This window comes from Hemibagrus wyckioides, linkage group LG03 (genome assembly GCF_019097595.1).
Source record: "Hemibagrus wyckioides isolate EC202008001 linkage group LG03, SWU_Hwy_1.0, whole genome shotgun sequence".
In the NCBI taxonomy this organism is placed as follows: Eukaryota; Metazoa; Chordata; class Actinopteri; order Siluriformes; family Bagridae; genus Hemibagrus; species Hemibagrus wyckioides.
The window spans coordinates 26,705,537-26,728,758 of record NC_080712.1 but is presented as its reverse complement, the minus strand read 5'-3'; the positions used below and the strand labels follow the sequence as shown (position 1 = coordinate 26,728,758).

The following is a 23,222-nucleotide window of genomic DNA, read 5'->3' as shown; positions in this document are numbered from 1 at the left end:
AATAATAATAAAAAAAATAATTAATAATAAAGTGTATTATCCAGTAACTACATGGAAAACAATGTAAATTACATTTATACTATGTTATAAGAGGACTTGATACAAATTTCTGAGAAATTACTACCATTAAAATTTTCAGTTTTCAGAAGGTATCTGATAACATCTGGTTAGCACAGATGTTATCATCTATGCCATTATTTCAGATTTCTCTACCACAGTTCTGTCTGAACTCTTAGAAATAACAGTGCTAGGACTGATTTATATGCCTGCAAGCACGTAGCTGTGAGCATATCAGGGTGTCGTGCACGTAACTTGAGGGAAAGCATCACAGGAACGAAATTTATACTAGAGACAGTGACAAAAAGCAAAAACAAAACAGGTTCCAATAATAATAAACAGAAATCAAAGAAGTGAATTCTCACCAAAAGCCTTTTCATTTAAATATATTCAGTATTAAGTATTAAATGACTTAACCAGTGAATAATGTTTCTGCAATTCCTGCAATCATGGAATACTGGACAGTTCTTTTTAGCTGTGGTTCATGTCATCTTCATGTTACTGAGACTCCTTGTATATTTGCACATATCCCAATTTCCACGATATCATGATGCTAGCTTTCTGTAAATAAATCCATTAAACAATGATGTGTCTGATGTCACCATTTCTGAAACAAACATGAAACTTGCTCATTGCTCTTCATTGCACAGATTAGCATCGAGAATAAAGTTTATAACATACCAGCTGAAGAAACTGCCTTGGTTTAAATTATTGTTTTTATAAAAAAAAACATGCATCATCGGTTGATGTAGTGAAGGTCTATTTATTAAAAAGTCTCCTCACAAGCAGAGCAAAAACTTTATTGTTTACACAAGATGCATTTGGAGCAATGTTACTCTGAAGAAAGCTCATGAAAGACAGGCAAAGGTTTCGAGGTATGCAACTGGACATACCTTTTCACCAACCAATCAGCACTCGCCTTACAAAACCCGCTGAAGAGTAATGGTATGTAGTTTCTTATAGAATAGCCACATTGAAATACCTGAGAGGGTGACCTGAGGAAAACACAAATACAGACTCTAAAGAAAAAAATTCTCTTTACGCTTTCCTTTTTTAGATTATTTAATTATTATATATATATATATTTTTTTTTTTTCAAATAGTGGACAGTTATACAAACTCCATGAACCCCCCCCCCCTTTTTTTAAAATTATTTCACCTTTGCGTCACACTTGAACTGTTGCACGCATTACATATATAGGTGAGAAGTGGAATGAGAGATTTCAGACTACACACAGGAAGAGGGTGGAGGATGAACTTAAACTTCATCCTGATGTGTAATCAGTGCACTTGCACCACCTGGTTCTCTTTTCTCTTCTTCCCCCATCCATCTTCCAGGCTCATCTCAATGTGCTTTGGATTTCAATAAATAAATGCAGGACAAAAAGGAGAAAGAGGAAAAAACCTACTTGCAAAGAGGAACATCACGCTCTTTCAGTCTTGCTGAAAACAAGAGAAGGGAACGATAAGCTCGTGATTGGGAAAGAGTTTTGGAGAAGAGTGTGTATGGTGTGAGGGTGGGGGTGTGGGGTTGCTGGGGGACTTAAATAAAATAGATATAGCGGAAAATAAAGCACAGAAGAGAGAGAGAGAGCGACTAGGGAAGGACTAAAGAGGAGGAAGAGAGAGTGAGAAGAGAGAGAAAAGCGAGGAAGACACAGGAATGCCAAACAGAGAGGTGCTAGAAGGTCAGCCGGTTGCTGCCAGGTTCCTGGGTTCCCATCCCCTGGTGACAAAGCCTTGCAAATCCATGAATGAGGGAGGGGGTGAAGGGTGGGGGGTGTGATGGCTGAGGAGCCCATTCACAAAAAAAAAAAAAAAGGATTTTGTGGTGGGGGGAAATAGAGAGAAAAGAAACGACACATCCCTCCCTCCTCACATCCCCTGACCCCACCCGCTCCATTCTGGCAGCAGCTTGAATCCCCCATTATCTCCTCTTCAGCGAGCTGACACTCCAACACAAGCTAATTATGCCACAGCACTCACTGCAGGACACGAGAGCCCCGCTTCTGACTAATGTACACGGCCATTTCTCTCTCGCTGCCTCACTCACACTTCAACTTCATATCATTCCTTATACAATATACACCGCTTCCTTGTGTACTTTCTAGATTTTGATTACAAATGAAGTGATTCTAAATCCTTAACCAGTTGAAAGCTAATTAGTAAAAATGACTCCATCCATACACCAAAATAATATATAGAGCGTTTATATATATAGAGTCTAATGTATAAATCGGAGGCTGCTCACAACTGTCAAGAGGTTCATTTTTTACTCTTTAACCCTTAGTTCTATGTTGTTTTTAATCCTTAGCTCTGTGTCTTTATGTAGCACCAGGGTATTAGAGTATGGTTGTTTCATTTCACAGAGAGCTGCATCAGCTATATATGGTCACAATGCCAATAAAATCTTCTTGGCTTGACGTGAACTGCTGAGGACAGACTGGAGATACGTGGGATGCTTCCACTTAGAAACTATTAAGATGGCTTAGGACTACAAGTGCTATGATGGCTTTAGGTCTGCAACTGCCATGCACTCAAGTCTCCTTCAACAAGATAGACTTCATGTTAATACTAGAAAGAAACTCACGGTTACTGGTTACATTTGCATGAGCATATAGTACGCAGTTATAAGGGAAATTATTTATAACCACACTCTCTGGTGTCACCCAGATGAGGATGAGTTCCCTTTTTAGTCTTTCTTCTTCTCAAGGTTTCTTCCTCATATCGTCTCAGGGAGTTTTTCCTCACCAACGTCACCTCTGACTTCCTCATTCAGGATAAATTTATATATTTATATCCTGAATTTATATAGTTCTGCAAAGCTGCTTTGTGGCAATGTTATGAATTTAATTCAATTCTGAATCCTGATGTAATTTAAAGAGTCGTTTTTGCTCAAAACAAGATTTTGAGCAGTTTTGGGGACTCCTATCTCACAAAGACTGTAAATCAGGAAAAAAAAAAAAACATGCATCATTTCATAGTGTTAATGGACTTCATATACATTACTGCACACTTTCTTCATATAATCCTTTCCTTGAGGGTTGTGGTCAGAATGCAGGATCAGACATGATGTAGCACCCCTGGAGCAGGGGGGGTTGGGGGCCTTTCTCAAGGGCCCAACAGTGGCAGCTTGGCGGTGCTGGGGATTGAACCCCGATCCGATTCCGGTCAACAACCCAGAACCTTAACCACTTGAGCTACCACTGCCTTTAATCTTTGGAGATTAAATATAGTAACAGTGAGCTTGAAACAAACATCATATATCTGATTAGCGTTCTCACTTAAAGTTACAATATTATAGCTACTGCTCCATATATGATTATTGTTTGTGTTGTCATAAATAAAAAAGAGAGGAAAAAAAGGGGGGCAAAACCGATTGGTACATTTTTAATAAAATCTGTAAAATAAAATATAGCTTGATTGTTTATATTATTATGCAAAGTTTTCTTCACATTGTCTCAAGGGATTTTTTCCACATTTCCCTATTTTTTTGCCTTTTGTGCCTTTTGTTGAAATTACTACACATATTTAAACAACGGAATATCAGCGAGTGGAATAATAAAATAAAATATCTGGGAAAAAGAAAATACTTAATATGTACAACCCTGGTATACTATATACTTTAGGTATTGAAATAATAACACTTGTGGCCTGCAGACCTTTTATTAAACACCATCACATCCTGAGCCCAGGAGCACTTACACACTACATCAATCACACTCACACTCTCTCTCACACACACACACACACACACACAGAAACACACAGAAACACACACAAAGCAGCTGACCCAAATGCTGACAGCAGCTGCTTTAGGCACAACAGAGACCTGAGTCTGCTCTCCGCTTTTCCCTTTTCCCTGGCCTCCTCCTGGTTTCCCTCTTTCTTTCTCCTACAATCCACACTACAAAAATGTGCTGCCTACCGCAATAATGTAACCCGGCAAAGTGAGGAAGTTAGTTTTTGGGTGTCAAGTTGCTGTGCGAGGTTAAATATTAACATGCGTAAAGCCTGAAATCCTTGTTAAACTAACAAAACACATCAAGTATGTATTTATGTATCCTTGAATCTGACTGGCTGAGCCGAGTTCGAAAGCGTATTGAGTTACTCTTTAAACACTTGTGGCCTCATTACAAATGAGCTGCATTTTGCATTTGTTATGCTAATAACAATACCATTTTTAGGGAGCAGGTTAAAATACGTTAATAAACCAGACTACAGTTCTTTAGTTTTGGCTAGGTCACTTTCCCCATTCCGCTACATGCTTAAACGTGGCGTTCAGACGTACGATGACGCTCAGCCTCATTCAATAATGGTGGTTGATATCAAGCTGAAAGGTGCATTAACTTAGCACCACCTAGTGGACAGGAGTATAAACAAGTAGGAAGTTTGTAATTACAATGTGTTGCTGCGTCTAGGTGTGTTGCTTGGCAACCATTCAGCTAAATTCTGTAGTAGAGTAATTCATAGCTTGGCGGAAGTAAGTATATAGTAACCGGGGCCCTGGAAATGTACGTCCATATACAGGATGAATACAAAAGAAGCATGAGGAGCTGGTGAGGGTGTAAAAAGCACCTGAGAGCAGAGTAGGAGCCGAGCGAGAGGAAGGCAAAGTCCGGGTGGTAGTAGAGGTAGACTGAGGAGACGCAGTTAGGCAGGATGTCGATGACGCCCACAGCTACGATACGTCCGTCCAGCCAGTACTGCTGGTGGAATGAGCCGTAGCCCATATCAGGCCCATCGGGAGATGTCTCTGCCTGTTCATTTACAGAAAACAAAAAAACAAGAGTGAACTAGTTTATAATATACAACTGTTATGGACAAGATAATCAAATACACTGCATATAACTACAAATACAATGCCACACATGCAATTAACCGTCACTGAGAAATACTGTACACTTGTATAGATAACTGTTTCTCAAATTATGCATTAACAGTGCCTCCAGGATTTCAGAGGCTTTTTGTGATCATTACGATGGCCATTTTGCTGCAGATTTTTTTTCTAGAATTTGCGTAGAATTTCAAAGCCACCAGTGAATACAAATAATGACTTTCTATGAGCAATGCACTCATGTTTCACACGAGTCGAAGGGGGCTTTGGCTGAGTGTGTGTTTTGTTGATGTGACATGACACGACTTGGACAAAATCTGCAGAAAATCTGTGGTCACTTGGGGAAAAAAAATTGCAAGCTCCTCTGAGTTAGCAAACAATACAAAATCCAAGAAGGACTGCTTTTATTTCTCAGCATAAAACATGTACGCAGTTATCCAGTCATCTAGTAATCAATAAGCCATATACAAAATCATGTAGATAAAGTTCAAGAGCATCGGTTAATGCTCACATCAAATAACATATCAGAAAGAGGTTCAGACAGAATGGTGCGAAAAACAAAAAACATCCACCAGCTTGAAACTCCTTGCTGGAGTAAGAAAGGTCAGTGAAAACCTGCCACACTATTTGTAGCTGACAAGAAGGCCACAGTAACTCAAATAATCACTCATTATAACAGGGGTGAGCAGAAAAACACCTCAGAATCTTAAGGTGAATGAGCTACAAACTGAAAAAAACACACACTGTGTTCCATTCCTATCAGTCATATATAACATATATAAAATAAAATAACATGAATTTGAGGCTACAGAGATGGGCACAGGCTTGTCCAGTGGAAAAGTTTGGTTTGGACATTTCCAAAACCCCAAAAGGTCTGCTTTTGATTGTTTGACTATTGATGTGGTCAGCAAAATTAAAGCCACAGCAGCCTCTAGTGGCTCCACCCCTTCTAGTGCACAGGGCAAGCATTCAATGGCCCAAAAAAATTCCCAGTGACCACTTAATGAATACATTAAGTATTCCCATAGAGTATGCACAAAACATGTGCATGCATGTTTGAGTGTGTTGGATCGGATAACCGGAAAGAATTGTGTGTGTGTGTGTGTGTTGTGTACACCATGTTCCTGCTGTACCTTTGCAGCTTAAACACACACACAGTATACAGTAGCTTGCTAATAGCTCCCAAATGTGTGTGTGTGTGTTGGGCTTCTCTTCAAAATCACACAAACGTGGGGGTGTGGTATTTTAATAAAAAGACCCAGCAGGGACAAAATCAATATCCAAAACCAAAGGGAATGTGGATGGGAGTCGACTTCTTTGTATTAACAAAAAAAGAAAAATAACACGGCTGCTTTTTCTTAGCCGCTGTTCATCATGAACACTCAAACACAGCATTCCCGACCCCTCCGCCGACCCTGTTTAGCCACCCGAGCTCATAAATCCCTACTTTCTCAATCAAGCCAAGGGAGCGAGATGGACGTCTCGCTCTTGTTTTTTACCCTTGTGACTTCAAACGGCTCAGTGGGAGGGCGAGGGTTCAGCCAGGGCTGGTAACGGGATCTTGTCCACTCTCCCCCCACTTCAACCCATCTGGGCCCTGTTAGTCGTGTTGGAATGCACTCGTTATCACGCTAATCCTGCGCCCCGAGAGGCTCGCCATGCCACTGCCAGCCAAATCAAACACACTCATAACAGACAGACGTGTACACTTAAACCCCAGGTATTGCTATGACCCGACCCAACCTGACCCAGCCAGTGAAAGCTGGCGCTGGAGTAATCCTGCCCGTTCTGTTAAAACAAAACAAAACAAAACAAAACAAAACAATTCCTGTATATTCTCCTTAGTTTTCTACACCATTCCACAGATGTCTGCTAATTATTTTCATACAGTCCACTTGTCAGGCAGGCCTGCACGGTAAGGCTATTGAAGTGGCTGTTACGGGACATTTGAGATGAAGTTTGCCGCCTCACACTGATCCTTGAGAAGGGGGTTTGGGTAGATGTGGACCTTTTCCTCTCAGCTTTTATTTAAATCAGTATCAGATTAACGTTGACAAAAATAGGCATCTATATGCTCATCTATAGTCTTTTAAACATTTGATCTGACTTGCTGAATTGTTTGTTCAGGTGCTACGATTTAAATCTGTTCGTATCTCACACCAAAGCGAAACCAACACAGCTGTGTGTGTGTGTGTGTGTTTACATCGGAAGGAAGAAATTGTAACACTTTGACCCGGGCATCACCTCACTGGACAGCCTAATGACTACACTTTAGCCACTGTGACAGCCAGGAAAGCCTATATATATTTAAGAAGGGAGGTGTGTGGATGAAAACACTCGGGTACTAAACAGAGCCTAAATCGATAGCATATGGTGCCCTGGTTCTCTGTGTTGGTCTTTGTTACTCACACACAGAAGCATGGAGTGAAAGCTGAAGTAGTTAACATTCCTCAACCCTTGGCTATACAACAATAATACCAAATGGCCCAATTGAACCATTCAACAGTAAATATAGAGTAGGGTATCAGCAAGGCTGCTTCTGGAGAGCTGGATCAAAACCACCTGATTCAACTCAAGGCGGGCTTCAAAGCGTTAAAGGAAGGTGATTTGGAGTGACACCAAACTACAAACTACGGCTCTCAAACTAGATAAAGGTGGATATCATATCAAATCATATCATGGGCATATAAATTTACGCCAGTCGCTCACCAAAGCAATCAGAGAAGGTTCACTGAGTTTGCTTTAAAAAATAATGCTTAAAAAAAATCCATTTGATTATAGCTGCGGTTCGCTGCATGACCTGGCATGCTGTCTACCCATATTCACTCATCTCTCAGCACTGAAAAGACATTTCCTGTCCCTTATATCAGAAGATTGCTCAATACTCTCAACCGAGTTCAACAAGCCGCCGGCTACCTGATGATAGTCGAGTTAACGATTTCTCTCGTGAAAGAAAAAAGAAAAAAAGAGTGGTGCGTTCCCGAATTTATCCTCGTTGCGTGCAAATTGGAGCGTGGTTTGAGCGTGAGCAATCACATTTTCCATGCACTCACAGATCTTTCTCTCATGACTTTCAGTGGTACTGTCAATGAGTTACTAATAAATAATAAAATGAATAAAATAAATACCCAGAATTTGTTTTGCCAGACCATAAAAGCCTAAAAGGAGAATATTCTTTTCTTTGCTTTGTCTCTTATATGAATTAAAATCCAAATCACAAAAAGTTAGTGAATACACTAATAAACTCTGCCCCTTTTTTAATACCAGCAACCTTGTTACAGCATAAAAGTAGATTTCAACATAGTAATCAACCCCCCCCCCCAAAAAAAAAGGTCAGATAAAGTCAAAGCTCAAGCGCAAATAGTGTTTGATAAAGATAAAGATAAAGATAAAGATAAAGATGTGCTCAATTAGAGCCGAAACCAAGCCTTGGAAAATGTGTGATCAAAGTAAAGACAGAAAAAAAACACACACACAACGTACGCCAGATGTTCACTGAAGCAATCAGCGTCAAAGGCTGGTGGACTTAGCGGCGGTGTTTGATTACGACTGCGGCTCACGGCATGGCCAGATACGCTGGGGTTTGTAGGTTTTTTTCCAGAGGTCAGAGTCATTTGAAACAGATTGACTGCACCAGTCACGCTGCTCAGATACACCAGGTGGGCGTGATGGTGATAGTGTGGGAGTGTGTGTGTTAACCACAGCAGCTGAGTAAGGGGCAATGACATCTGTGTGTCTGTGTGTATGTATGTGTGTGTCTCTAAGAGAAAGAAATTGAGGTTACGGGGCAAAAGTGGTACCCGATGTCCATAAAATTTTGACGACTAATTACACAACAGCACTGTTAACGAGCATTTCCCCTAAGGACAGACACATCATGGGCCAATAAAAAGGCATTTAGCAAAGCCAAGCAGAAACAGACTCCCAAATGCGATGCAGGCCTATCTCTAAGCACGGGCGTGGCCCCAACACACACACACACACACACAGCACACATTAAAGCTTAACACAGAGTTAAGTCACGTGAAGCACAAAAACACACCTGAGTAAACAGTAGCAGGTGAATGACTGGAGCAGACCCTGTGGGCGGAGTTAAGTGACTTTCACTTCCTCCTGACCTTCTGTACAGAGTTCAAATGACATTGTGTTCATTTTGAGTTCATTCTTGTCCTGTCGTTTCGCTTAGAAAATAACGATGAATTGCAGTCAGACGAACGTGTAGAACTAAGTAAACACGGAAATAAGTCCAGGCCACGGATTTCACTCAACATCACGTGCATGCTACGAAGTGAGGAAGTAGCGCTCTCGTTACATTATTACTAAAACAACCAAAATAACTAGGAAGCGTTTAATATTCTATCCACCATTTTATTAGGTACACCTTCCATAGTCAGACTACAAGTAACTCAAATGATCATGTAGCACAACCAGCTAGTTGCACTCCGGCTGCCTCGGGTTTAACATCTTGCGCATTCTGAGATGCTTTTCTCCTCGCCACGAGTGCTAATCTGAGTTACTTCCCATCAGCTCGAACCCATGTAGCGATTCTCCTCTCACATCAACAAGCAACTCTAGAGACTGGTGTGTGAAAATCCCAGGAGAGTTCAGCAGTTTGGCAGGAAACCATGGCATGGTGATGCTATAGAGAGTACAGGCTTATAAATCAGTTCAGAAATAAGAAGTGCCAATAGCTCATAACTAACAACTCTTGCTCCTGTACTCCTGCAAGAAACAAATTTCTAATAAGCCCTTTAAAATTCTTCTGAACAATAAAATCTCAGTTGTATGCCAATGGAATTTTAAAAAGTGTTCAGACTACAGCCAAAAAAAAAAAAAAGGTAAGTGACTAAACTTTTTAACTATTTTCTATTCCTGGACAGGAAAATGAACGATTTTGGTTTTTGGAATTCTTCAAGCATCTCTTTAACAAATGATGTGCACTGATATGATGTAAGTGTGTTGATGAAAAGATCCCAACTGATCTGAGGCTTGTAATAATTAACAGCTTTGCTGCATTTATACATGTGATCCGGACAGAATAAACATTTAGAGCTGTAGCACAGTACAAGGTGGCTGAGGTTAGGTGAGGTTGGAAAGAAAGCGTGTTCAGGGTTAAGAGGACAAACTGTGGAATGTGTATGGCTAATGCGGACGTGTGTGTGTGTGTTTGTATGAGCCAGCAGTCGAGCTGATTGTAAGGCACCTGGCGAGTGAGCTTGATGAGGTGCTAAAACCTCGCCTCTTAACAGCATTAATGGCTTTTAGTGCCAGGCGAGACGGGCCCCAGAGGAAGGGGAAGTCCACCAGCTCTGTCGCTCCTTCACTCCTCTCTCTCTCAGTCTCTACTGTTTAAAAAAACTTGCTAAAAATAAAGAAAGCCACCGCTCGCTGCACTAAATTACAGGTGCTTTGCTCCGACTGTAAAGACCTCCAGATTGTGAAGACGCACTCTATACGACCTCGAGGTTTGCTTCGTGGCATTTCAGACAGTTCATTAACGTTGAACTGCGGGTGAATTTAAACAGGAAGAAGAAACGGGAATATTTGGTGTTACTGGTAATGAGGGACCAAATGCAAACAACTGGCAAGGTCACGTCTCAGTAAACATGTTCAGCATGGCTTTACAGGTCAGTTCATGACAAACACTTCAGTTCAGGGAGTATACGATTTCCAGAAATACCAGGTAACAGATTTTACAGACAATAAGCTCTTATGGAGCTTTTGTTTTAGAACCTGGTGCATTTTCTCTTTTGGTTTGGATCACTTGGGGTGAGCAAGTGATCTGATCAAACTGTTGCACCACATGTTATGCAGTGTGTTTGATTAGCTACATGAACTGTGGGTTAAGATGTCTGTTAGATTTTTTTGTGGGGAAGAATTCTGTGTGTGAGCACGTTACGGCAATTAAAAAACAAAACAAAAGCATGCCTCTTTATTTTAATATAATGTTCTTCTCAGATACGAGATGGTTCTGATGAAACCTCAAATCCTGCTCAAACTGATAAAGCGAATAAAGCTAAAAAGAATTTATATATATATATATATATATATATATATATATATATATATATATATATATATATATATATATATATATTCATTTTTCATACATATTCATTTTTTATACATTTTTATACATTTTATACATATTCATTTTTCATCTGTTCTGTACAGCTAATTCTATTCTATTTAATTCCACTTTTAAATTCCATTAAATAATTCCAACCCCTATTCTACTTGTATTCAATTTGACTCGGTTTCTATAATACAGAGTCATAAAAAGCATTTCACTGCATGTCATACTGTGTAAGATTATGTGTGTGACTAATAAAATTTGAGTTTGTATTTGAAATGCAGCAGCTTAATAAAAGGACAGATCTACAGGTCTGAAAATGCTAAACGCACGTGTAGTAGCCTAGACTGTGTCCACTGTGAGAAACAGTAAAAGAAAAGCTGCCACATTAACGTCTCAGGAAATTTTAGTTACTAGCAGGACGGCTGGAGCAGGAGTACTAGGGTATCACCTTACTGGATAAACGTCTTAATCCATCCGCCTCAGGGCTTTTATAGGGATAGAAAAATAAATATTGACTGGAATTTTCTAGCTGGTGTCTGGCTGCCATGCGTAGATCGTCATGATTTCTTCCACCTCGATGAAAACCCCAGCTCTAAAGCACGATGCTACCACCACCATGCTGCACTGTGGCCATAATTTACGGCATTTAGCCCTTATCTAGAGTGACTTACATTCATCTCATATATACATCAGAGCTATTGAGGGTTAAGGGCATTGCTCAAGGGCCCTTAATCCAATACCTTAAGCTCTAAGCCATTTCCCACTACCATTTCTTCTGGATTTATTACACCAGACATGGCTATGGAGAATATAGGAGATGGTCCTCACATGCAAAATGTAATCAGTACTTTCTAGCTTTTCCTGCAGCTGTAGGTCTCTTTGCAATATTCCTGTTAAGATTTTGTCTCATCATTTTATAAATTTTGGAGGGACGTCCTGTTCTTAGTGATATCACCGTGGTGCTCCATTTTCTCTCATTTGATGATAGACTTTACACTGTTCCAGTGAGATAGCAGACATGCTCTGTAAGCTCTTTGCAGACCATTGCTTCAGTAATAGGATGAAACCAATAAGCAGCAGATCTTAATTTGGGGGTTAATTATTATTTTAGTGAATTTTCTTTCCTGTAAAGAAGAAGATGCTGTAAAACAGCATGGAGATTCTTTCTGTCGTATTCCATGCATCAAGATATTCTCGTCAGTTCAGACCTCGGGATCTACAGGGTTCATGTCTGGAAACTAAGATGGTCAGTGGAATGAAGTCTTAATCATTTGGATAAAGGATATAAAAATGTGTAGCTGAAATATTAACTTATTAGAATTAATAATGCCGTTTATGTACAACAAGGATGCCAGGACCTTCCTGGTAAATTTCCAGTTGTTTTTTGTTACATTCCTGATTTTATTTAGAATTTTATTTGTCAGATTCTTGTGTTAAAAGTTGGAGGGTAAAGGGATTAGGGGTTAGGCAGAAATCTTTCTGGAGAGCAAGTCTATTTATTTTTTTTTATCATTCATTTTATTATTTAGGTGGATTACTTTCCCTTCTCCTCCTGAGAGACAGCATTGTTATTTAAAAAACATAAAAGTTCATATAATCGATCATTATGTTGGTTGGCAGAATAATTGGTCATTTGGCTGTTTAACGGTGTGTGATATTTGATTTTATACGATTATTTGCGTGCGTTCACTTGAAGTGAGTGTGTCTGTAATTGGAGAGTTTAAGTGCATAGTTAGATAAAAGGTACTTCCAACAAATCTGAGCTTTCTGTAGCGTCTGGTTTATGAAAGCAATTTCGCATCATCTTTACGCTGCAAGAAAATTCTTAACTATAAAAAAAAAAAATTGTATTTAGAAAGAATTTGTTATTAAATGTTCAACCCGAGCCACGTTTCTGGAAAATTGGGAGAGTTTAGCCACGGTTAGACCCGACGGCATCATGGTCCACTGATGTTCTTTTGCTTTCTTGATCCAATTCATCCAGAGACTGCGCCAGTCAGAGAAGAAGCAGTGTTGCTTTTTCTCCTAGCATGCTGTCTGACACTGGTCACACGCATCACGGCGCAGACATATTCCATCTGCTTCCACTTCACATCAGAGCAAATCGCTGCGTTTTTCCTTGCTAGTGTGTATAAATGCAGGTTTTCTCCAAGCCTGTCTGAAGAACACATTTTCCAGTGTTATTCTTCTGCTGGACTCCAGAAACAATACCAGCTCCCTGACCACCACCAGGACACGCAACTACTTCTAAACATTACAGTGCTACATTAGTGATATTACACCAGGAAAACGTACACATGCTATATGTGCTTCAGTGTTAAGAATCTTACCTCTAGTGGTGAGTCACACAGGAACCTCTTAAACTGCAGAGAGGAGAGACAGGAAAGGCAGAAGAAAATGTTAGTGTATGTAGCATGAATAATTCATTAAAACACTTCTTACATAAAAATAAAACAAGACCCACAAATAAACAGGAAGTGATTTACATATATATAGTGAGAGCCACCAGTAATGAGATGAAACCATTAAGAACCAGCTGAAACAGGGGGTGAATTAATATTTTGGTGAATTTTCTTTCCTGGAAAGTAGAACAACATGGAGTTTCTTTCTGTCGTATTCCATGCATGAAGATATCCTCGTCAGTTCAGACCTCAGGATCTACAGGGTTCGTGTCTGGAGACTAAGATGGTCAGTGGAATGTGCGGATTTTGTGTACAAAATAAAAAATAATAAAATAAAAAAAATAAAAAAATTCCTAGGTTTATTCTGAGACCATTTAATAAAACAATCTCACGGTCACATATCAGTGCATTTCTTAGCAAATATATTTTTTAATTATTTATCGTGATAAAATGTTGTCTTCTTAATAACAATTTTCATTTTTAGATTTTTTTTTTCCTATTTTTTTTTCCTAAGACCTGAGCATGAGGTGTTATTACACATTTGTGTAATAAACTGCATGAATCACTATTCCTGAAATGTTCCAGAAATCCACAAATAAATAAAAACAGTACATGATGCGTGACAGCATGCAGACAGTTCCACAAATAAACGATACGGTGTGTGGCTTTGTGTTTGTATGTGATACTAAATATATATTTGTTTGTTACAGAAATATGTTCGGATTTATTTGTGGATCTCACGCTAGATATGTGAAACACTTAGCATTTGTGGATCTTGTGTGTTATTTAATTGCAAATGATGCAACAAAAACCCGCCCCCAAACACCCTTATAACCACCCACCAAAAAAAAAAAAAAAAAAAAAAAATATATATATATACACACACACATAAATAAATAAATAAAATAAAAAATATCACATGACATGGCCAACTTGACTTTATTTCCATGAGCGTTTTCATGCTCCATCTATCCTTCGACATTTCTAAATTCTGTGAAATCCATCATCTATCCCGCACACTATTTTTCTCCCAACAATAAACCCTTTCTTTGTTTTGGTCAGTTCTCAGTGCATGGTAACATACTGTAGCATGCTTTTAACAACACTAACAGCCTAGAGCATTGAGGGGGAAAAAAAAAAGACGAGGCAAAGACAAACAAATTGCCTTTGTCAGGATGTTCTAGTGCATGCTGTCTGTTTTGTCTGTCAAGTATTTTTTCCACTGTGTTTGGTGGATCTGCTTTTCTTTTTTGTTTTTTTTTTAAACTGACTGGGTGACTCTCAGGTCTCATGGATAAACTGGGTGCATTTATAGGTTGAGCTCACAAACCGAACTAAATGAGAAACAGCGGCTGAACTGCGTGGCTTGTACGCTTGCAGCTACAAGAATCGCATATAGACACACACACACACACACACGTATGTCCTTGATGTATGAGGTGTGCTTCAGCACAAATCTTGCCGTCTATAACTGCAAGGGCAACATGAAACACTCTAAAAGCCATCATAATAAAGATAGATGAAACAACACTAAATAGAACAGGCAGCACAAGGCGCTGGGAGAAAAACCTAGCCGCACGATCCAGAAGTAAGTTACAGACGCTAAAGCATCACTTTATTAGGAACGCCTGCTCTTTCATACCAATTATCCAATTAGCCTAGCATGTGGCAGATGCAGCGCAGTGATACACGTCAAGAGCTTCACATTAACATCAAACATCCAAATGGAGGGGAAAAAATGTGATACTCAGGGAACTGGCATGGTTCTTGGTAGCAGACAGGCTGATTTCAGCATTTCAGACATTGCTGAGATTTTCAGACACAACAGAGTCTCGAGTTTAGACACAGAATGGTTTGAATAAACAAGAGACAACGCCTTGTTGGTGAGAGAGGTCAGGGGAGAATGGACAGACTGGTTAAAGAACAGGAAGGAACTCAAAAATCACCCTGAGAACAGAAAATCATCTCACAACACAGAGAACCTTAATGCAGACAGATTAGACCAGCAGAGGACGGTATCAAGAACAAGCATCTAGGGCTGTGATGGGCAAAGGAAAGTAAAAATGTATGTATATGTTCACCTGGCCACTTTAATAACACTCTAACGGGCTTAACGAAACTGGTTAAATTCAACAAGCCTGTTAAAATTGGTGTTCCTATTAAAGTCTGCGATCATATACAGACTTTCTTCTAGTCCTTCTCTCTCTGTCTTTCTTTCTGTGTGTGCGTGTGTGTAATAGCTTCCTCCAGGCGCCAGAAAGGTGAGTTTTATCCTTACCCCCTGGCTTGGCCTGGCTGCAAGACAGTAATGGAGTCAGACAAGAGCGTGACCATATACCCTTAACTCTCTCTTTCTCTCTCTCTCTCTCTCACACACACACACACACACCTTGCTCATGCCAGGAGCCCCATACAATTATTAGACTCATGATTCCAAACCACAGGATTTTGATAGGTCTAAGGAGGACACACAACTGTAAAACATATAATAAAAGGGGAAAAATCTTTCTTTTTCATTTGTGTTTCTGTGTGCACAGCAAGATTTCCTGTACTGGACACACAGTCATCTTTAACAGAGAATGAGAGTAAGAGACAGCAATAGAGAGCATGTTTGTGTGTGGGTGTGTGTGTGAGAGAAAGAGAGAGAGAAGGAGTGTCCTCCCATATATGTGTGATAAATCTGCTTGCATGAGTGTGTCTGGGAACATTTAACACATTAGAGGTCAATAAAACACCATTTCTGTAAATAACTCATTATAACATCTCTACTGTTACCCGAAAAGCACGGCCCCACACACACATACACACACACACAAAAACACGTACATTCTGGAGAAAGCAGTCTCCTGTGGTTTTAAACGCTACACAACAGTAGGCTATGTCTCTTATTGAAGGCCTGGAGAGAATTAGTCAGCTACCAGCTGTTTTTTCCATCGAATGTCTTTGTAGCACCAAGAAAAAAAAAGATGAGGGGAGGCCAAAATGGTGTTGAGATTGACCCAAAGATTCTAACAACCCTACTATTTTGTTACCGAGTGCCCATCTTTGATAAACAGAGCATCATCATCAATAAATAAATAAATCATACACTTGTGTATGTGTGACATCAGTGTGTCCTTCGGGTACACAGAAAGTCTCTGAGTACTCCTTTTATCAAAACAGGACAATATCCACAGGTGAAATGTTGATTAGTGTACATCCCTATCCTACATGTCAGTTATTACATCTTTAAGATGATGTTAATGTGATATCACACCACTGCCTTTGTTCTGGATTTTTCCTCCATTATCTATGTAAATTGCTCTTGACTCACTGCCCCCATCAGCCACCTCTTCATGGTCAACATGGCAGCTACCAATCAATGCTAACATTAGGTTGAATGGTTTGACTTACCCACCTGGTAATGAATAATTTTGTGCTCTTAAATGCTATGAGACCAGGAAGAGAGTTTGTATGTATGTATGAATATATAAGTAATGCACAAATCGCAGCCATTATTGCTACTGGAACTTGGAGCCAAAGGCATTTATGCGGCACATTAAGGCAAACTTTCTGAGTAACTGGTTAAGTATATCCAGCTTGATTTGCTTCACCCATGCCCTGGTTCTTGCTCCAGACTCTCAGGGAAGAGTGTTTGTCCCACTCAGGCCATAAACAGTTGGAGCTGAGCTAATGCAAACGCACTCACCAACATGTACAGCTTCTCCACTATAAACACTGCTCTCTTATGGCACAAGGAAAGAATCTGGGCAAGACTGGTGACTCTCACAGCTTTTAGTATTCATAGCGATGGTTTATAAGCTGGCCTTATTTATTGATTTGCTGAGCCCCCTTGGCAGAGTCGGGCCAGTTTCCAGGCCTGAGGGGACAAAAACCTTCTCACAGGTTACAGAGAGTGCTGGAGATCTCCTTCCCCTTCGAACATTCTCTCACACTGCCTTGTTGTTCAAGAGCTTTTAGGTCTGCTCTATGTTACCGGTTTCTACACAGACTGCCATGCCTGGGCTCACAGCACCATCACACTGCCTACCAGCCTGTTCTTTTGGAGATAAACAAGAGGCTAGTTCTAATAATGAATCACAAAAAAAAAAAAAAAAGTCCAAACACTGGACAGATGTGCAGTATCTCAAAGGTCTTTCTACAGATTTTCCCTGCAAACAATCAGATTCTACTACAATTGATTACAAAAACTGGGTCTGTTTTAAGGAACTGATAATGGCCATGAAGATTTCATTGACCTGATGTTTTTTTTTTTTTTTCCAATGGCTTCATATTGTAAACAGCTGAAAACAACAGACTTTTCGAATAAACAAGCATTCCCAGAATTCCCAGCTAAAACTCTAGATAGATTAGCTGCATCTCTGTTAGGCCAAAAACGATATGGCCAAAAGTTTGCACACACCTGATGTGCTTGTTTAAAATCCTATTCCAGATTTTTATTCCATTTTTCTGCTGTTAATAATAAGCCTTATTATTCTGCTAAGGATTTCTCCTAGATGTTGGAGCATGGCTTGTGATCATTCAGCTACAAGAGTATTAGTATTGGGTGGGGAGGTTCATCCCTAAGGTGTTCAGTGGGGTTTAGGTCAGGGCTCTGTGCTGGACACTCAAGTACTTCCACTCCAACCTGAGCACACCACATTTTCACAGAGTTCATTGAGTTCATCTGAAGCACTTTCATGATGGGCAGGTTTGGATTCCTTAGATGAGGTTCAGTGAAGTGAAATTGTAAAGCAACAGCACACGAAGTCATCCATGTATTTTACAACCATGTATTTTAAACGTTGTGCTAACAGTTTGTTGGTGCACATATGGGTGTGATGGTCAGATGTCCATAAACCTTTAGCCATATAGTGTACAAAAATATGTTAAAAAATAATAGCATAACCCACAGCTTCAGCACAAGTGTATTATGTGGAACGGGAAAACCTCTTCAGAAAACCGTAACTACAGTTTGGAACGCTTCTTTTTGTTTATTCCTCCTCCATCTCAGCCTTAAATCGGTAAGCCTCCAGCACAGCCAAACAATCAACCTGAGCAAACATGCTACGTTTTGAAACAACTAATCAAAACGCAGCAAAACCAGAACAAACACTTTCACCATGATAGAGTAGTTTATTACCAATGACGCTGGTGAAGCTAGACACAAAATGATCAAATGCTGCTCCTGGACAGGTATGTAAACACAATTTGGATAAAGGTTTAGACTGTTTGTATGACCTGCTTTACATAATCAGGTAGATCATTTCATCATGAAGGAAAGCAGGATGGCAAAGGCACACCTGAGCATTCTCATAATTAAACGTGGGCCAAATTTCGAGTGTCTGTAGTTTTCAAATTTGGATGCACATGAAAGTACACTACATGAACCACTGTAGTTTATGGGGGAGTTTTGTGTGCATGGTACAAAATAGAAAATTAAAAAATAAATAAATAAATAAATAAATATTAATAAATAAATAATTAGTAAATATTAATAAATAAATAAATAAACAATTCAAATCTTATTCAACTACACCTATTTGAGCTGTAAGAGATCTTGACAAATAAAAAGAATTAATTAATTAAAACGAAAGCACTGATCAGTCACTAGATCAGCATAACTCTAGATTTTTATTTAATTTATCAATAAAGTCACACAAATACCAACAGTATGCAGCAGCAATGAGTTTACACTTTTTTTGGACAAGATTTAAAAAAAAAATAATTTAAAGCCAAACAATTTGATGTCAGGAAATACTGAATTAATGTCACTGACATCCTCTTCAGAATCATGAACTAGTTTCGTAGATCCAAGACCAGTGCGTTATTTGAAACAAATTCAGTGTTTGTTTGCTTGTATTACGTGAACATAGTGCAGCCTTTTATTTCACATACACAACATATTCTTCTAGACATGATGCAGGACCTCTAACAGTCCAGTCACATTAGCACCTTAGTGAGTATCAGTGTCTTTACCACCTTAGATGCTTAAGGGACTTTAATCTGCCAACTCAGGTGTTAAGGAATTTGTCCACCTGCACTACTGAGGGCACTATTGAGAGATGCAGCAGCTTAGCAGTTAAAGTCTTGGGCTACGTCCCTTGAGCAAGGCTCTTTACCATCAATTGCTCAGTTGTATAAAATGAGATAAAAAATGTAAGTCACCCTGCATAAGGGCTGTATGCCGTGAATGTTAATCCTGTAAGGAAGTGTCACAGCCTGGTTTTTGTGAACAGCACCAAGCAGGATAGACAGGGTCTCCAAAGAGAGATACGTATCATTTCTGCATACATATATTTTATATATATACATATTTTTTTTGTTCCACAAGGCTCTCCTCTAGGCCCACTGCAGTTTTCCATGCATATGCAATATCAAAGAACAATTATTCATGATTAGCTTTCACTTCTACTGAGCTAAATAGCTAGCTCTTACAATAAAACCAAAAGAAAAGTACACTTCTTCTAAATTATTCTTTTATACGCACACAGGAAACAGCTCTTAATATCCTAGAAAAAAAGAAAAAAAACTCAAATTGACTAACATGTTGTGGCTCAAGCAGCTCTTGTGCAAAAAAAAATTCTTTATTGCAGTGGGTGGGGAAAAAAAAACAATAAAAAAACTTCTAAGAGTTGAGAAAGTATGTATGCAGGAGAAGACTCGTACCTGGTTTTCATCACATTCGAATGGCTCGTCGTCATGAATGGCCATCTGGTAACGGGCAAACAGCTCCACTGACTGCTTGTAAGACGCCAAGAAGTCAGGGTCCTCAAAGCTGACCGGCACTAGCCTCACCTTCAAGGGCAGCAGGATGGAGGATGATTAGTGGGAAATAAGGAAAATGGCCCAGTGACCAGAATTGAACAGGGGAATGAAAATGAACATTGACCAGATACAAGGAGAAGAAGCAAAGCGTAGAGGTTTAGAATGAAGGAAGAACGGTATAAATGGGGAGGAAGAGACCAAGTAAAGAGAAAGCAGTAGGATGATCACAAGATGAGCTTACAAGGAAACAACAGTTCTATTCATAAACATAAAAATTTTCAACATTTCTTTGTAAAAGATCCATTAAGAAATGTTTCATCTTCTGCTCTCAAGAAGACTAATTTGCTGTTATTTGTCCGTATCATGTATCCAAGAGCAAAGGAACAGTGATGGGGATAATGGAGGGAATGGAGGACGACAGGAATCTGAAGGTGAGGCTAGCACTCTGCCCTGCTCCCAATTTTAAAGCAGCGGTGAAAAGCCAAATCCCAAAAGACCGGATTTTTATATCTGGGACTATCCAAGTGTGCGTCATTCCAGTAACAGTCCTAAAAAATGTGGTGAAAAGAGACTTGAGATGGTTTATCATTGTTGTCTTGTGTTGCACAATTTTACACACACACCAGAACTAACAAAGAACATTCAATATTGAATGAAGACATAAAAAATGTAACAACCACCAAAGAAAACCCGAGCCTAAATATAAAAGCATTTTAACCATTACTCATTTCTTAAATCTCTTGCTATATGGATTAGTAATTTTTAGTGCTTCACATAATAAGCCTGGTGTGTGTGTTTCACAAGCAGCAGGAATATGTTACTCCTAAGCAAACCAAAGGAAAAGAAACAACAGAAGCACTGGACATATTCTATTTTCTCTAGCACTTCTCCTACACAGAGTAGGTGCACAAGGTGGACAGGGGCCCATCAGAGGGCAAAAACGTTCACACACACACACACACACTACAGTTTTCACAATGGCAATTTGCATACAAGCCATGTCTTTGGACTGGAGGAAACTGGGGGATCCTGAGGAAACCCCTGAAGCGTGCAGACAGCATGCATTACCATAAACTGGACAGAGACAGAAAGTAAAGTCACCATGAAGTAAAAGTCACCTAAGAGTTTTTTTTTCCCAACCTGTTTCAGCAGTGACCATTAGATTTTGTGAATTAAAAAATGAGAAGGAACAAAAATAGGCTAGAATAAAAAAAAAATTACCATTCAGGATAACTGCATGCATGTTACATGTTACACACTATATTGCCAAAAGTTTTGGGACATTTGCCTTTACATGCACATGAATTTAATATGGAGTTGGCCTGCCCTTTGCAGCTATAACAGCTTCAACTCTTCTAGGAAGGCTCACAAGGTTTAAGAGTGTGTTTATGGGAATATTTGCCCATTCCTCTCTAGAAGCGCATTTGTGAGGTCAGGCACTGATGTTAGATGAGAAGGTCTGGTTCACAGTCTCTGCTCTAATTCATTCCAAAGGTGTTCTATCAGTTTGAGGTCAGTCAAGTTCCTCCACACCAAACTCTCTCATCCATGTCTTTATGGACCTTGCTTTGTGCACTGGTGTGCAGTCATGTTGGAACAGGAAGGGGTCATCCCCAAACTGTTCCCACAAAGTTGGGAGCATGACATTGTCCAAAATGTCTTGGTATGCTGAAGCATTAAGAGGTCCTTTCACTGGCATTAATGGGCCAAACCCAACCCCCGAATTCAATGATCTGGAGGGGTGTCCCAAAACTTTTGGTAACAGTTTAGAAGGCAGGTGAAGTTGTGCTAAAGTATTTTTTTTAAACACTATTCACTATTATATTGGACGGTTATAAGGAAATCTGAAGCACTACTGTATGTACTAGTACCGTCCCTGAGGAGGAAAAAAAGACGCACAGTTGCTGAAGCCCATCAATCTCAAGTGGAGTTTGATCATACAGTACGTTTTCTGAGTCTTTCATTACTGACTATTGAATTAAAAACGGATCCAAACCTTGCGTTTGCTTTTCCCATTAAACCATTACCACGGCCTCTAGCTAACAATTAAACCTGTCCAAACGTGAGCCAACTGGTGTCAATCTTTGGTGTTTGACTTGAGTGCGGTGCCACAAAAACAACACTGTAGTTTATAACAGATGACTTCATAGCATAACCGCGTGAAAGACAAGAATTCTAGTAGTAGATGACGATAACAGAAAAAGTTTCAATGGAGGCAAAACTAAGGGAATTTTTTTTAACTGTGGTTTGAGGATTAGAAGTCCCCAAGAAATGGAAAAACTGAAATTATGACCTACATAGTGCACCATTGATCTCTACCAAAGAGGTTAAAATACAGCCGTTGCATGATCGTGGAGATCAATTCTTTTGTGAAGAATTTGCGTTTCAGGTGGCTTACGGGCAACTAATAGGAAAATGACGTTTGTGGCTTCAAAAACAGAGCAGAATTTCATTAACAGAACCGCAGAGGTTCAGACGCTAGTCTGCACATGGGCACAAGCGGACAGAAGATGAATGTTTATTGGTACAGCCAGTGAAAAGCAGGGAGGTATAATACCTGCTCAAGAGCCCAAGCAGTTTAAGACTAACATCCACCCAATTTTACCAGGACACCTGTAGAAACACTGCGTACCCACTACTTATGGGAGCGGTTTTCTCATTTCCTCCCCCCTCTTACATGTCCATTTCTTTCTGAAGACTCTATTCATTCATTCTCTCTCTCTCTCTCTCTCTCTCTCTCGCACATTCACAAGCAGCCCCGAGCTCAATCCCTTTCCCCTAGGCTTCAGCTTTGCCTCATATCCGATTTGTTTGAACAGATTATTCCATCACACCTCTGTTTAAACAATCGGCTTATTAATGTCTGTGTGCTTTCTGTGTCTAGATTTTTTCTTTCTTTACCCCACAAATCACTTTCACCTTAGCTCAAGTCGTCACATTCCTCAAACTTCTTTCTCACAGACGCTGCATCATTGCACTCAAATGCAATTGAAATGAAATGGTTCAGTGATGCCACTGCATCACAGCTCAAGGATCCTTGGTTTATACCTGAGCTCAAGCCACTGCAGCAACAGAGCTGGCTGGCAGGAGTGGATACCGTTTC

At 39.7% G+C, this 23,222-nt stretch overlaps 1 protein-coding gene across 7 annotated transcripts in view; it reads right to left on the bottom strand.

Annotated features, from left to right (window-relative positions):
- Nucleotides 1-23,222, bottom strand: part of LOC131350846 (arginyl-tRNA--protein transferase 1) — an 80,094-nt gene that overhangs the window by 29,251 nt on the left and 27,621 nt on the right. For 4 of the 7 annotated variants that reach the window (XM_058385791.1, XM_058385794.1, XM_058385790.1 and 1 more), the window contains 3 exons: nt 20,021-20,149; nt 13,301-13,333; nt 4,636-4,817 (listed from right to left, as the gene is read on the bottom strand). In XM_058385791.1, the coding sequence (XP_058241774.1) occupies nt 4,636-4,817; nt 13,301-13,333; nt 20,021-20,149 (344 nt within the window). Of the gene's footprint in view, nt 1-76; nt 1,053-4,635; nt 4,818-13,300; nt 13,334-20,020; nt 20,150-23,222 lie in introns of those variants that run through there. The other 3 variants (XM_058385789.1, XM_058385792.1, XM_058385793.1) reach the window with 2 other exon arrangements.